Source organism: Aspergillus ibericus (genome assembly GCF_003184845.1).
Source record: "Aspergillus ibericus CBS 121593 unplaced genomic scaffold BO80scaffold_40, whole genome shotgun sequence".
NCBI lineage: Eukaryota > Fungi > Ascomycota > Eurotiomycetes > Eurotiales > Aspergillaceae > Aspergillus > Aspergillus ibericus.
Window position 1 is genome coordinate 260,688 of NW_020292138.1, and position 14,842 is coordinate 275,529.

At 52.4% G+C, this 14,842-nt stretch overlaps 5 protein-coding genes across 5 annotated transcripts; 3 read left to right on the top strand and 2 right to left on the bottom strand.

Annotated features, from left to right (window-relative positions):
- The first annotated feature begins 67 nt into the window (after positions 1-67).
- Positions 68-1,363, top strand: BO80DRAFT_427814 (uncharacterized protein). The gene is made up of 4 exons (XM_025720113.1): positions 68-285; positions 369-483; positions 558-736; positions 786-1,363. Exons 1-4 carry the CDS (start codon positions 172-174, stop codon positions 1,077-1,079), a joined length of 702 nt encoding a protein of 233 aa, XP_025572298.1. The 5' UTR covers positions 68-171; the 3' UTR covers positions 1,080-1,363.
- BO80DRAFT_427816 (uncharacterized protein) lies at positions 964-2,179 on the bottom strand. The gene is made up of 2 exons (XM_025720114.1): positions 1,924-2,179; positions 964-1,855 (listed from the first exon to the last, which is right to left on the bottom strand). The coding sequence occupies exons 1-2, from the start codon at positions 2,064-2,066 to the stop codon at positions 1,450-1,452; spliced, it is 549 nt and encodes a 182-aa protein (XP_025572299.1). The 5' UTR covers positions 2,067-2,179; the 3' UTR covers positions 964-1,449.
- An 81-nt stretch (positions 2,180-2,260) lies between these two features.
- BO80DRAFT_467416 (putative non-repetitive nucleoporin) lies at positions 2,261-7,188 on the top strand. Its single transcript, XM_025722854.1, has 5 exons — positions 2,261-2,779; positions 2,835-5,303; positions 5,358-5,446; positions 5,506-6,135; positions 6,194-7,188. The coding sequence occupies exons 1-5, from the start codon at positions 2,491-2,493 to the stop codon at positions 6,800-6,802; spliced, it is 4,086 nt and encodes a 1,361-aa protein (XP_025572300.1). The 5' UTR covers positions 2,261-2,490; the 3' UTR covers positions 6,803-7,188.
- Positions 7,189-7,840: 652 nt separating this feature from the next.
- BO80DRAFT_180342 (TauD/TfdA dioxygenase family protein) lies at positions 7,841-9,501 on the bottom strand. The gene is made up of 3 exons (XM_025714012.1): positions 8,560-9,501; positions 8,157-8,491; positions 7,841-8,095 (listed from the first exon to the last, which is right to left on the bottom strand). The coding sequence occupies exons 1-3, from the start codon at positions 9,240-9,242 to the stop codon at positions 7,983-7,985; spliced, it is 1,131 nt and encodes a 376-aa protein (XP_025572301.1). The 5' UTR covers positions 9,243-9,501; the 3' UTR covers positions 7,841-7,982.
- Positions 9,502-13,120: 3,619 nt separating this feature from the next.
- BO80DRAFT_457815 (EXPERA domain-containing protein) lies at positions 13,121-13,889 on the top strand (the record flags this gene model as incomplete). Its single annotated transcript, XM_025722244.1, has 4 exons — positions 13,121-13,214; positions 13,301-13,495; positions 13,580-13,732; positions 13,819-13,889. 4 exons carry the CDS (start codon positions 13,121-13,123, stop codon positions 13,887-13,889), a joined length of 513 nt encoding a protein of 170 aa, XP_025572302.1.
- Between the last annotated feature and the right edge of the window lie 953 nt (positions 13,890-14,842).

Sequence of the window (14,842 nt, forward strand, 5' to 3'; positions counted from 1 at the left end):
GCATGGGATGGGCGGTTCACTGTTGATCGGCAGGGCCAGTCGCACGTACCGGGTACTCCACCCTTCAAGGGTCGCCTGGATTGCGCCCTTCAAAGCATTCCTTCCCTTCTGCTATCGACTTCTCGCGTTCGTTTACATCGTATCTCTCCCTATGGGCAGGGTGCAATCATGATGGCAAAATACTTTTTCCTCGGTCTCATTTTAACGGCCGTCAGTGCCAGTAGCAGCGTCTCCAATCTTGAAGGAACTTGGACGACTAAGTCCCGCCAGGTTGTGACAGGTCCGGTATGCTTTGCGCCGTGTTGTTTACCATGCTCAGTAGCTAGCACTGTCAGCTTGCTAAATGCTAATCGCTTGCTTATACACAGGGCTTCTATGACCCAATTAACGACAAATTCCTTGAACCAAATCTCACCGGCATCTCATACTCGTTCAGTGCGGATGGCCATTACGAAGAAGCATACTATCGGGCCATTGCCAATCGTCAGTCCCAGAACCTCACATCCATGATTTTCTTTGCAGGAACCATAATCTGACACGTCATGATTGATGAGCAGCCCAGGATCCTTCCTGCCCAAAGGGGATCATGCAGTGGCAGCATGGCACCTATACAGCTAATGGTGATGGTTCCCTGGACCTGACTCCGATCGCTGTTGATGGACGCCAGCTCTTATCAGATCCATGTTCGTCTCCGCAGGGAGCCTATACAAGATACAACCAAACCGAGCACTTTGAAGTATATGATTTCCCTTGTCGTGCTGTATGATCGTTGCTGACGATTCCAGTCGTTCACTGTTTCGGTGGACTCATACCATGGTGTCCAACGCCTCGACCTCAAGTCCTTTGACGGATCGCCGATGCATCCAATGTATCTTGTGTATAAGCCGCCGCAGATGTTGCCCACCCAGACTCTGAATCCCCTAGGCTCCGGCAAACGTAAACGCCAGGTTGGGGATCCCGAAGGTCGATTCAACATAAAGAACCTGGTCAGCAGCGAGAAAGTTGGCGACCCTAACAACTGGTTATGGCTCGGTATCTTCATGACGGCACTTGGCGGTATTACCTTGCTCCGTTCTTAGAAGGCTATGAGACTTTGCAGGTAACAATCACGGCGCGACACGATGAATGGTTGGTCTATGAACGGATCTGGAGTTCGGAATATTAATGGGAAGGCAATCGGGATGGGATAACCAGGAATTGCACTACTGGGAATGGCATACGGCATGGCGCTGGGAACTTCTTCACTTGGAGCGCTACATGGTCTCTCTTTAATTTTGCCACGTAGCTTGCTTGTTTCGTTATAAATGACTTCGCATTCAGCCCCCACGAACTGATCAATAAATTGCCTCTGACCCTTGGTTAGCAACTTCATTGAAAGAGCAACCGGGTAACCGGTTTGGTCTATGTAATCGTACAAATAGATATTATACATCTCTGCATGTCAGCCTTCTAAGCAGAAGCAACGGCTTCTTTGGCAATCTTTGCGACTTCGGCTCTCTCGGCAGGTTTACCATCTAGGGCACCTCCAGGAGCAAACAGAGACTTGAGCAAAGGCCCAACCTCAGCCTTCTTGCCAGACTCTTTCAACTTGGCAAGTTCCTCGGACACGATCACCTTGATGTCATCCAAGCTCATTGTTTCCACTTGCGCACCGTATTCTTCAAGGATCGTCACCTGTTTTTCCTCAGACTCCTTCAGGTCGGGACGGTTCTCGGCTTCGAATTCCTTGACGGCCTCCTTGGAAGCAGCAATACGTTTCCGAATCAAAGACAGGAGTTGAAGGTCGGTCTCAATCGGAGAGTTAGTTTTGGCGGCGTTGTTGGTTTCAGAGATCAAGGCGCGAACAACGTTCAGCCTGGTTGAAGACCTGGTCAGGCTTGCCGGCCAGTAACAAATGGGTTTCTGCGTCAAGAGCAGGCGTACCTAGCAGTATCTTTAGCTCTCATAGCGGTCTTGAGATCCGTTCTGAGGGTGGCTATCAACGGCGGCAGAGTCGGGCCACCGGTGGAGTTCCAGCGCACCAGGCGCAGACCCAGCCGAGGTGTTAGTCGCAACGATTGGAGCATGATGTGAATGTGTGGGCGACAACAGGGGAATCAATGACCGTAACACTCCAATGGCACAGTAAATGAGTGTTGTGTAGGTCGCGCGGGCATGAAATCATGGGCGGAGGAAAAGTAGGCAAAGGCGGAGAGAGCTTGGGAGGACCTCTCCTCCAGGCCCGTGCACAATTTTGTTTCTCTTCCTGCTCATTTTACGGCTCAGGCCTGTCATTCGGTCTAGCAACACTCGCCTCACCACGGCGCTCGCTCTTCTGCCCATTGATGTTCCTATCCCCCCACCTTCCATCTACCTCGCGTCCCTCCAGTCTCCCTCCCTTCTCGTGATCGCAATTTCTTCTTTACGCCCTTGCGCTCACCGAATCTTCACTTCGCCGGGGAGCGCGACGAATCGTTAACGCCTCCGACGACGGGCTACTCAACTGACATCATGTCGTATCCAGATCTGATGCCGGCACTCACCCCCCAAAAGCCGTTACCTGGAGCCTACTTCCAGACTCCTGCGCCCAACGTTCCTGTGACAGCGCCAAGTTTCCCAACAAAGCCAGCTGCGGCTCCCGCAGAGCAGCCAGCTTCACCGAATGCGCTTCCTAGACTCCCCCCCGCCGCTTTGAAACCGAAGAGCCAAGCTTTGAGCACAGAGGAGCGTGCTGCAGGAACAGTAAACGACACCCTTGCTCAAGAAGCCCGCTATCCCGACTTGGACAGCTACCTCTCCCGTAAGTATACCCCGTGTGCTTTCCACGATGGGACCGGGTTAACGCCCCTGTGTAGAAGGCTTCTCGTCCGACTACGATATTCCCGCATCGCCATCATGGGCTCCCTTCCAGAAAGTCAAGATGTACAACATTCCGGATCAGATTTTCGACCAGTACAATCGAGCGCAAGTATCGACGAGCATGGGGCTTTTTGCGGAGTTGAATCATGCCTGGGTTGCCATTGACAATGCACTTTACATCTGGGATTATACGCACCCCAACCCTCAGTTGGTTGGGTTTGAGGACCAACCGAACAGTATCACCACAGTCAAGCTGGCGAAACCTCGAGCGGGCGTCTTCCTGCCTTCAATTACCCACATCCTCGTGGTATCGACAACGGCAGAAGTCATTTTGCTTGGAATGGGCTGCGAGGTCACGGCTGCAGGCGCGCGTCAAGTCACACTGTACCAGACGGGCATGTCAACATCGATTCGGGGGTTGGATATCCATGTCATAGCCTCCTCGGATTCAACCGGTCGCATTTTCTTCGGCGGTGGCTCGGACAATGATGTGTACGAGCTCATCTATCAGCAGGAGGAGAAGTGGTTCCAAGGTCGGTGCTCGAAAGTCAACCATACCAGCTCCCGTATTTCCGCGTTTACGCCCAGTCTGAGCTTCACGCAAAAGACATCTGAAAGTGTGGGCCAGATGGAGATCGACGACACGAGAAAACTACTCTACACGCTGTCCACCTCATCAACGATTCGCGTTTTCCACATGAAGCCAGATGGCAGTCTTGCTTTGGCGATCACAAAGCCGGCCCTTGACATCTATGCGAACATTGGACACATCATTGCGTCCAACGAGACCCTCAATCCCAAAGTCCCGATAGTTTCGATCAGTTCTATTCCAGCCGCTGAGGCGTCTAGGTACCACCTGATGGCTACAACAGAATCAGGATATCGTATCTACTTGAGTGCCACTGGATCATTTACCTGGTCATCGGCACCGAACGGCGCCAACGCACCAACAAGCATGCAGGCTCATCATGTTAAGACACCCCCGTTTGATAGTGCGCCCGCTACTCAATATCCCGTGAACCTCCAAGGTCAGCAGCGTTTCCAGTCATCAGTAGCATCCAGGGTGCCGATACACACGCTGCAACCTACCAGATTCACAGTTCGATACCCCCCTGGCTATTTCCTCTGTTTTACGTGTAAGGATTCCACAAACAAAGCCGACACACTTTTCATCTCCGCCCCCGACTCTGGACGCGTTGCTCGCTCTCAAGAAAGTGTCATCCCTGGAAAAGCTGGTGAAACAGCGGTATGGCTTTCCTTAGGCAGCAAAGCTGAAGACGTAGGCCTCTGCTCTCCGACCACTGCAGCTACGACTACTCCTGGCGGATTCGGAAACGAACTCGCCGTCCAGTTCGATAACCCAGCGGCGGAAATTGCTATTCTTACCAACACTGGCATCCACGTCATTCGGAGACGGCGGCTTGTCGATGTCTTTGCGGCGCTGGTCCGTGGTGGTGGCACCGGCGATGAGGGATTGGAAGGCGAGGTCAAGAACTTCATCCGCACCTATGGGCGGAGCGAGACGCTTGCCACTGCCCTTGCAGTCGCTTGTGGCCAAGGAGTTGAGATCTCGACTGACTCGCGACTAACTCAGATTAATGATCCCGATGTCTTGGAGTTCGCGCGAAAGGTTTTCATTGAGTACGGTGGCCGACCGACGATGAATGAAAATGCCGTCGCGGACAATTCCACGCTCGCTATTGATACGGTTGTTCCTTCTCCACGTCATGCGGGTATTGCGCTCTACATCTCCCGGCTATTGCGGTCGATCTGGCGGAAGGAAATCGCCCAGGTTGGTAGCGCTCCAAATGGCGCTCAGACGGTCGCATCGTCTGTGCCTGCTGCCAAACTGCAAGCGGTCCAAAGGGACTTGTCCGCCCTGCAGGAATTCTTCAAATCCAACAAGAGCTTCATTGAAGGATTGAGCGGCCCTGAAGCCCTGACAAGGGTGTCCACGAAGCAGGAGGAAACCGCTTTGCAAGCGGAGCACCGCGCACTTCACTCTCTTGTCCAACTTGTCTCCCACACAATCGAGGGTATCTCATTTGTTCTGGTTCTTTTCGACGAGCGGGTGGATGAGATCGTTGCGTCTTTGCCAGCAGAATCCAAGGAGCGCTTCCTTAAGCTCACCTTTGAGGAGCTCTTCAGTACCAGCAAGGGTCATGATATCGCCAAAGAGCTGGTGAAGGGAATCGTTAACCGCAACATTGCGAAAGGATCTAACGTGGAGACGGTGGCCGATGCTCTCAGGCGCCGTTGTGGCAGCTTCTGCAGCGCTGAAGATGTGGTGATCTTCAAGGCCCAGGAGCTACTGAAGAGAGCTACCGAAGCCGGGTTTAACTCGGAGCTTGGTCGCAATCTGCTTAACGAGAGCCTTCATCTGTTCCAGCAGGTTTCGGATAACTTGCCTATGGATTACCTGGTCTCCGCCGTGGAGAGCTATATTCAGAATCAATTCTTTGCAGGTACAGTCCAACCCGACCTACGGATTCGCTTAAGACGCTAATAAACACTCCTAGGCGCGATTCAACTTGCTCTCAATGTCGCAGCTCGCTCAGACAAGGCCAACATGGCGCTTTCATGGATCGTGGATGGCCGACCAGAGGATGTGAGTAACTGTTCGGTATTCTTTCACAGCATGATCGTCCTAACGTCTTTTCCTGCCAGGATACCCGCAAGGACTACTTCTTCTACCGAAACCAGTGTTATGACCTTATTTTCAAGGTCATCCTCGCAGTTGACAGCCTAGCAGCTCACGACCCTGGCGTTGTCGACGGGCAATTAACGATCATCGCTAAGCGGAAGAATGAGGCATACGGCGTCGTTTCTGACTCGACAGATGAGGTATTCTTGACGAGTCTGTACGATTGGTACTTGGAGCAGGGGTGGAGTGATCGTCTGCTGCAGACCAATTCAGCCTTCGTAGTTACCTACCTCGAGCGCAAATCGGCGGACGACATCTCCCACGCCGATCTGCTTTGGCGCTACTTTGCACAATCGCAACGATTCTTCGAGGCAGCCAAGGTGCAATTGGACCTGGCGCAGAGTGCGTTCACACTCCCTCTCAGCCGCAGAATTGAGTACTTGGGCCGAGCCAGGGCCAACGCGTCCACGTTTACACCCGACACTAGCCGACAGGCCCGACAGCGGCTGGTGCAGGAAACCTCCAACCTTATCGACATCGCGAACATCCAGGACGATCTCCTGCAACGCCTAAAGGACGACCGGCGCATCCTGCCGGAGCGCAGGGCGGAAGTCCTCCAGGATGTGGACGGACCCATCAAGGACATTAGCACTGTGCGTCATCAGCCCAACCTCTACCATTTCCTTCTTCCAGGCTAACAATTCCCCGCAGCTCTTCAACCAATACGCCGACCCTGCAAGCTACTACGACATCTGTCTCCAGATATTTTTCCTGGCCGACCACCGCAACCCCGCCGACATCAAATCCACCTGGCAACACCTCCTCCAAGACCTGCACGACGAAATCGTCGAACGCGGCGAGCCCATTCCTTACGAAGCTGTAATCGACAAAGTGCGCAGTTTGGGCAGCCGTCTGCGCATGTCCGACTCTGTGTTCCCCATTCCCATCCTACTTCCCATGCTCGAGCGTTACGCTCTAGAACACCAGCGTGGCGTCGGCCCCGCAACATGGGTTATCGACCTTTTCCTCGACCTAAACGTCGCCCACGAGACCCTGTACGCCGTCCTCGAGTCCATGTACTACACGGACGAAGCTCCCTTCCAGGGTTCCAATAAGAAGTACATCGCCAAGGACCTCCTCTACCTGATCGAGCATTGGTTCCACGACACGGTCCGTCTAGGCGGCGTCGTGTTCGGAAGCGACCTCGTCGCTGAACGCATCCAGGAAACTCTTCTCCTCCTTCAGCAGGGCGGTATCACCCCCGACCAAGTGCATGTGGCGCAAGAACTGAGAACAAGAATTGAGGGTATACTTCAGTAATCCTTCCAATTTTCTTTTTCTTTCTTTTTTTTTTTGTTCCCCTTCTTGTCTACGTATAGCAATGCAACCACCTCCTTTAGTCTAGTTTAGGGTCCCGGAGTTTTGTTTTATTTCTTGCATGGATGATGCAGACTCTGCGAAAATAATGCCATATATTTCATTCACCTTCTTCCTCTTTCTGCCCCCCTCCCCCTTCCCCTCCCCCCACTTTTTGTTTTATTATCTGCGGGTTGGTGTAAGATGATCTCATTGTACTTTCTAGGCTTTAATTTAGCTTTTTTCTTTTTTCATTGTGATATTTTATTTTCTTTCCTTTTTCTTTGGTTGGCTTATTAAATAGAATGTAGAGGGAAGGAACTGGACTGGAGTTTGGATGTATTCACACCATGTACTAAAATATGTTTTTGCTAGAGCCTAATATTCAGTTTAATTGGATAATGGATAGCTACCTACTCCGTAGACTAGGTAGGATTTTCCTAGGAGCGATGAAATGATCGGATGGATAGTCCGTTCCCTCTCCCCGCCTCCGCCTGCGGGGAAGCAACCATACATATATTTCTGTTATGTTACGGATCGGGAAACACGGATGTTCAAACGTCAATGTCAACTACGATTTGATTATTTTCTATTGTTACCGTATCCTGCATCAAAGTCACCTTCCAACTTGGGTAGGTATAAAAGAAAATAAGAAATAGAAATGAATAATAAATAAATAGATAAATCGGGTAGATGAAAGAAGTGAAGTCTATCGGGCTGAAATCCAAACAAAGAAGTAACAGAAACCATTGGATCCGAAAAGAAAAAGGTGGATAAAGACAGAAAAAAACGTTGACCCCACCAGTTCTAAAAGCAAGGAGAAAAAAAGAAGAAAATAAATCAAAAGCTTCAAAAATCATTAAACCGTCTAACGAACCAGGCCGAGGTATCAATCAAATCAGTGCAGGCGGAAAACAGGAAACGCAACAAATGGGCCAAGGATGAATGAGGATCAGGCACATGTGGCCTGCCAAGAATTCGAGGGCCGAGGGGTAGTGGGGAAACAACTTCCGGGGCCGCTGCATGGAGATAAATGCTGGTAAGGCATCCCGGTGGCGTCCAGTAACCTTGACGTTGGTGAGAGCTAACGTTGTTGTGGACAAGGATAAGAACTTCCTGGAAGGCTGGCGGAGGCCGTCGGGATTTACTCGAATTGGTCGTATACGGGGATGGGCTTTTCGCCCAATGCGCACAGACGGAAGATATGACGGAGTTTGGCGCCGTTATCGTCGTCTAGATAATCGACAATGGCGGAATCTATTGCAAATATGCGTCAGTATGCTTGGGCGCTTATCTTGGGTGGGTAGAAGGAACGTACGGGTTGTGCAGCGGTTGTCGAAAATCACAATTGTCCTAGGCTGCCACCTCACTCGGGCCTGAAAGTCGTGCCCAGTGATGATGTGTTGCATGAGGAAGTCCAGCAACCAACGCTGCTCGGGCTCCTTCAGACCGGGGATCTTGGTGATGAACTCGCCGTTGACGAACAGGCATTTCTCGCCAGTGACCGGGTGGACGCGCACCAGCGGGTGAACGGTGTCGACGGCGTCTTTGCGCACCAGGCTGCCAGTCAGACGCGCATGGTTGATCATCTTTGCCGACGAGTGGACGGCGCGCAGAGTGTCCAGCCAAGAGGTGAGAGTTGGGGAAAGACGCCTATATTGTGCATTAGATTATGTCTGGATTTGACGCCGATTCGTCGCGCATAAAAGGACAAGACTTACTTGTAAGCCATATCGGTCGCGGAGAACACAGTATCGCCACCCACTTCAGGCCCCTCCAGCAAGCCGAGCATCACATAACCTGGCGGCTGAATCTCATAGCTGACGTCCTGGTGCCAGAGCGTCGTGGTGGTGCGCTGCTCCAAGAAACGCGTGATTTCCTCGCGGTTACCGTCGCGATGAATGATATGGAACCCGGGATGTCCCCGCATCGAGCCCGAGACGGGCTGGTAGTTGGGCTTGCCAAAGTGACGCATGAAAGCTTCTTGTGCCGCAGGACCATCATCAATCAGATCCTGGTCCGGGAAAGCAACCACCTTGCGCTCAGCGACGAGCAGAGCAAGCTCATCTTTGGCAGCATCAGACAGCTGGTTGAGTTGAACGCCCTCCACGATGCTACCGATGCGCGGCTGGATCTCCGTCACCTTAGTGCCCGGGGACAGGAGATTGCGCTTGGACTTATCCGTCACGCGCAGCGCAGGGTCTTGATATTCGAAGGGGGGAAGAGGATCGAACCACACCTTGTCCCACGTGGGAAGGTACTCGGGGTATCTGGTGCGGGTATTGGACTCTTTCGTGACATCAACGTAAGGGATGTTGATGTCGTAGCTGATCGGCTCTTCCTCCTTGTGGGCATTGACGGGTTGAGCCTTCTTGGGCCGTAGGACAGGTGCTGAGGATGGCATGGTTGCTAATGTGTGTGCTCTTGTACAAAGAGAAGATGTATGTGGGTAGCGTTGCTCAAGGCCAGAGGACGTTGAGCGGGATGTCGGCGTTGAGAAAGAATAAAGTGGTATAGTGAGGAAAGAAAAGGACAGAAAGCCAAGAAGGTAAGCTAATTGAAGTCTGGAACATGGAAGAGGAAGAAAAGAAAGTTCAGTCGGAAGGTGGACGAGAGATGAATATATATCTGATCAGATACAACCTCCACCCGCTCGATATGGCGATAAAGGGATTGCACAAGCTGTAAACATGACCGAGTGGATGATATGGTCGCCGCAGCGCCAATGATAGTGCATCCACCGGAACTTCGCTTAGACAGAGCTAGACTAGGCATTATCCCTTTCAATCTCCGGACCGGAAAGCTTGGGCTGGCAGATTCGCCCGATTATTCAAGGTGGACACAAAAAAAGGTCGTCTCGAAGCCATGACGACAGGGGGTACAAGGTCGGTGCCGGACGGGTCTCGACAGATGAGAACGGCGGTCATCGTAGGGGGGTGAGGGGGCGGCGGCAAAGCAGCGAGCCACTCAGAGGAGAGAATGGCACAAGCAATGTCTGAAAGGGTGAAGGGCAAGAGAGCATACAGATTGACGAAGAGGCCAGAAAGGGTCGAGGTAGGCCGTTCGGAACAGGGACCGAGAGCCAGAACAGATGCACGATGGAATTGGGAGAAGCGGTCAAGGTCCAATGAATAATAATGAATGGGGGCATCGGGGGCGCCCACTCCAGAGAGTATAGTAGCTTCCTTCCCGCATCGGACAACAGAGGGCTTACAGCAGAGGTGTCCGTCATGGCGACGATTATCTCGGGCCTAAGGCTGACCGACCGACCGCGAGAGCAATGGGAAGGCACTGGCTTTCTCCCTGGACCCGGCGTGTTCCGGGGGACTGGCTCTCACTGTACGGTGCTCATTCGATTTGTTTCTGGTGTGGTTTCACCGCTCTGATCTAGCGAGCCCGGATGAACGATAAGAAGCCAGAAGGACTGCAAAGAAGGCAGAGGTGGAGCCATGCGGCCGGCACGTTGGGCCAATATCGTTAACTTGGAGTCTGTTTCTCCCAGGGTAGACAGACGGCACTAGATCGCGGAATTTGTCCTGTGCAGTAGTGGGAAAGAGCAGCAGCAGCAGCTTCGGTAGCTCTGCTATCTTGCATTAGTCCTTGCATTGCTCGACAGAAGAAGATGGTAAACTCCCGGCTCTCAGGCCACAGCTGCTCTGTACTACGGTGGCCTGTATGCGCTCTGCAACAGGTTTCCATTGCCAATAATCCAGGAATATTGCAGCACCTCTGCTGTTGTTTGGTTGGTGGGAATCTTTTATCTCATGTCAAGAGGGCGCATGCGTATCCAGTACCACATTGCGAAGGGGTTAGAGTTTTCTGTGTCCCTCTTCTGATTAATTAATTTTTTAATTTTCCTTTTCCGGGTCTAAATTTCTTTTTCCGCCTGTTAAGTCTGGTTGGGATTGTGCCTGTTTTCTACCGGTATCTTGGTGGTGATCGATCGTGTCAACTCAATCGAAAATAGTGCTGACTGCTGGCTCCGGGCTATTCTTGGGGGGCTCCATGCCGAGGTACGGAGCCGAGAGTCAACGCATACCCACTGTAGCTTCCCCGAGAATTGATGTGTTCCCTCTGTTCGAGTGATGCCTTTGCGCGTGCGTGCTTCCCTCCTCCAAGGAGCAACCATCCTGTTTTGATTTTTGATAAATTTTTTTTCTCTTTGGGAAGGTGCAAGCATCGGTGTAAGTGAAAGGTCGCACATAAACCAGGTTTAGGCCTTCATCCAACGGGTTTGTCTGCTCACGGTAGGCATCCTTCGCACCAAGACCAACTCGACCGGGGTGGAACAGACAGGCCTGGCCGATCTGCTCTCGCGGAGAGCCAATGGAGCCTCTCGCGAGCTGTGACGTTGGTTTTCATTTCGGGAATGCGGTCCAATGTCCGTGGACTATCGGGTTTTCTCCACCGAGCCACGTTAATAATGTTCCATAATCGGTAGAGATGGGCCGCGGAAGGTCGTCCAGGCTATCTAGAACATTTCCCAGATGGCGTCGAAGGCCCACAGAAGCCTTGAAGGAAGGATGCAGGAGAATTGCTCTGATAATGTATGATGGTGTCCACTTGGTTTTTCACACTGCATCATGCCCGCCTTGAGCTACCTTCAAGTCCCGGAGCTTCAGAGTCTGGAGGGGTCCAATTGCGATTGGAACTGGAATTTGGCGCCATCCGTACTTCCGCCATAGGGCCTGAGTGCTCTGTCGATTCGACCAATTCTACTACCTATACCAGTTAGTCTGAACGTGTTGCCATTCAGGACGGCCTTAAAAGCGGCAATCGGCTGCTGCCCGTTCAAAGCGTCACGTCACAGATTTGCTGTCCTTGGCATATCTCTTACGAACCAGCAGCCCAACTGGTGGATGGAATAAAGGAATGTCAAAGGATTCCCAAGTTTGGTACCAGTGGATACGGTGAGTGGGTAGTGGCTACTGGTTGGGGCTGGCGTCTATTCACAGGTGTTCTTGCGATACAGCAACTACCGGCGGTCAGAATTTGGCCCCAAAGTTCCGGGGAAAGGGTCGTTGTGGCCTCCAAGGTATGTTCTCGGTCGATACCCTGGGAATCGAGCGGCGCATTTCCGAGTCCCGGAGACTGGTCCACTCCGTACGAAGCACAGTAGCACTATGCGACAATGGACTGACGGGCGGTGGTGTAAAGTGTGGCGCTAAGTGCAAGCTTCCCGTCGTCCGCCCCGAAATCATCATTATTTCCAGGAGGACCGAGCCAAATCATGAGATAGAAGAGCCCAGGCACAGGCGATGTTGAGGACATTTCCCGGATCGGGTTGCTTTGGCTGCAGAATGCATGCTGTTATTGAGAGACATGGTGGGATCAGCCTGCAGGTGGCGGATACCAACCGCCCATCCTTGCAGTACTTTTGTTGGTGCGTAAAAATGAGTCAAGGCCGATTCCGGGCCAAGAAGAAGCCCAGAGGTAAAGATCAGCCCCCAGGGAAGGGGAGGGGCAGGCGCCACAACTAAGGGATCCTGGGCTCCGTTAGGACTTTTGCACCACAAGCTTTCCCGGGCGTCGGAGGTCATAACGAGGGCGCTCTAGCAGGGATCGAGAATTGCGGTGAAGACGCCCAGTTGTCGAGTCACCCTGGAATGAGAGCGATCATCGTGAATCCATGTCCCGATGGCTGAGGGCGGTGCTGAATTTGCCCCCCAGGGTGGACATACACTAAGATGTCTCACACGACGATAAGATCGAAGTGCACATCGCCATACGCTCCCCTGATGCAAGGCCGACGAGCCTGAAAAAGCAGGTAGAGACGAGCAGGATTTCAGTTCATACATTGCACTATGTAGTAACTTGCTGGTCCTAACCGTTGGGTCACCACTGCTGGTTGACACTAAACTTACCTTACCCGAGCAGCCATGATTGTTGATTGACCGGTGGAGGGCCCGATCCACACGGCTAAGCTTAAGCTATGTTTAGAGAATCCGAGACGCGTGCAGTGGAAAAAGCAAACAATGTTTCAATCGTGCGTCCTTACGGTGCAGTACGCAGGAAAGTCGGTACCTTTCGAGTTGTCTTTCCAGCCGATCGGGACTGGCGAACGGCGGGGATTTTCTTGATGGCTCGCCTTTGCTTAGTTTGTGTGGTTTGCGCTTTTCCTTCTCGGCCGCCCCGTGACGGTCAGCTGACCGGCTTCCGGCGCGCATATCAGATCCCTTTTCTCGTCCACACCTCTGTCTAGTATCTATTGTGTATCTTTTCACGGAGTAGACCTGTCTACTTACCGGATCACCCCATTTTAATTCTCTATCCCGAGCCGTCATGGCTGCTCCTACTGCTGCCGCGTCCCTGTGGAGTCGCAAATGCGACCTGGTCTACTTCACCTTCTTCGCCATCCACGTCCCAATCATCTTCCGTAAGTCGATCACAATCCTTCCCACTTCACATGCTCCATACACGCTACGTAGCCGCATAGACACTAACCAAGACTCATCCTCCCAGTGGTTGACGCCGTCCCTATCCTTCCCTCCTTCCTCCAATCCGATCTATCCCACACCCTCCGGGAGTTTTACATCAATACCTACCATGACAAGTTCTTCGAAGAGCCCCCAGCCCCCTGGTTCCACTTCTTCATCGTCATGGAACTATTCTACCACGTCCCACTGAGCGTCTGGGCCATTGGCGGCTTAAAAAGAGGTGCGGAGCTCCTATTACATCATACCGGTCGGCATTACTCCATCAGACCCTCCCCGAGCTAACGCAATGGTCGATTGATACTAGATGACCCTCTTGTCCCCGTCCACCTCCTCATTTTTGGTCTCCAGGCCTTCCTCACCTCCGCAGTCTGTCTCGTCGAGGTGTGGAGTTGGGCTGATCGCACCGTTGCCCAAAAGCAGAATATCACCATGCTCTATGGGCCTTATGTCGCTCTTGGTAGGTGTCCGTGCATCATCATCATCATCATCACCATCCGGAAAAGCGGGATTTGGACTGCCGCTAACTTAGCGATCACCCGATAGGTGCATTCATGGCGTTGGATATGTTCTTCAGACTTCGGGCCAAACTCTTGGCGAAATCCAAGAGGGAGTAAGTATCTAAGTAACTGTGTAACGGTTCTAATGAATTACGTTCAGGGTATGTGTGCATACTGGGTTCGATGCAGGGGGGTATGAGGATGATCATAGACTGAATGAACGAGAACGGTAGATCTAAACCCGGATTGCATGACTTGCAAGCTGGATGGGTAGACGGAAATGTTTCGCAGGCCAATAGACAAATTCCAGATTCTAGGCCTGGGATGTGCATGGGCCTAGTTATGCAAGGATATCAACCTGCCTTATCATGCTGTAGTGCCGGGGCTGATGGCTTAAGGCATACATGCTCACTAAGTTACAGGTAGGAATGCATTCCGCCAAATGGGCAAGAACCCCGCTACACCGACCCGATCGATTAATGCGGCGTGATATAGGCCGGGACAAAGTCCGAGAGCGGGAAGAATGGCTTGTTGCCACAAGGCAATATGAATGGCCCAAAAAAAGTCGTCAATAATGCAAGTGGCTATTGATATCTATTTCGCTAGCATAGTTTCAGGCTGAACTGTGGCTGAAGGGTCACAGAAATGCATGACTGGGTAGGAGTTACGTCCGTAGGCTCATTGTTACAAGGAAACAAAAAAAGGCATCGCACATTGCGCACTGGTCTCGCTGTGGTGATAGATCAGATTACAGCGGTACGAAAGTTCCCGGGACTCACCCGAGACTTCAAAATTCCAAGCGGGTGACATCACCTGCATCATATCAGGAACCCGATGGCTCCATCCAAGTCTCCGTTGGCTGCGTCCAAGGCTCGCATGGCCTCTTCCCGCGTAAAGCCTAGCTCAGTGATCTTCGCGATGGAGTCCGGTGGCCAGCGTGATTGCGGCGGGGCTGGGCGGGACGTTGATGGCGCAGAGGCCATGTTGGAGCCACCAGCTGCTTGGCTGCCGCTTGCCTGGTGCGTGACCGCACCTGTCCGGGCGCCGACTTCGGCGCCATCGGCTCCCTT

Excerpts from the sequence above, each read along its gene's own strand:
- BO80DRAFT_467416 (XM_025722854.1), top strand. The coding sequence starts at position 2,491 with ATGTCGTATCCAGATCTGATGCCGGCACTCACCCCCCAAAAGCCGTTA. Across the intron at positions 2,780-2,834 it reads CTTGGACAGCTACCTCTCCC|AAGGCTTCTCGTCCGACTAC; the intron begins GTAAGTATACCC and ends GCCCCTGTGTAG. Across the intron at positions 6,136-6,193 it reads CCATCAAGGACATTAGCACT|CTCTTCAACCAATACGCCGA; the intron begins GTGCGTCATCAG and ends AATTCCCCGCAG.
- BO80DRAFT_427814 (XM_025720113.1), top strand. The coding sequence starts at position 172 with ATGGCAAAATACTTTTTCCTCGGTCTCATTTTAACGGCCGTCAGTGCC. Across the intron at positions 286-368 it reads GCCAGGTTGTGACAGGTCCG|GGCTTCTATGACCCAATTAA; the intron begins GTATGCTTTGCG and ends GCTTATACACAG. Across the intron at positions 737-785 it reads ACCAAACCGAGCACTTTGAA|TCGTTCACTGTTTCGGTGGA; the intron begins GTATATGATTTC and ends TGACGATTCCAG.
- BO80DRAFT_180342 (XM_025714012.1), bottom strand. The coding sequence starts at position 9,242 with ATGCCATCCTCAGCACCTGTCCTACGGCCCAAGAAGGCTCAACCCGTC. Across the intron at positions 8,492-8,559 it reads GCGACCGATATGGCTTACAA|GCGTCTTTCCCCAACTCTCA; the intron begins GTAAGTCTTGTC and ends TGCACAATATAG. Across the intron at positions 8,096-8,156 it reads CGACAACCGCTGCACAACCC|ATTCCGCCATTGTCGATTAT; the intron begins GTACGTTCCTTC and ends TATTTGCAATAG.
- BO80DRAFT_427816 (XM_025720114.1), bottom strand. The coding sequence starts at position 2,066 with ATGCTCCAATCGTTGCGACTAACACCTCGGCTGGGTCTGCGCCTGGTG. Across the intron at positions 1,856-1,923 it reads AGAGCTAAAGATACTGCTAG|GCTGAACGTTGTTCGCGCCT; the intron begins GTACGCCTGCTC and ends GTCTTCAACCAG.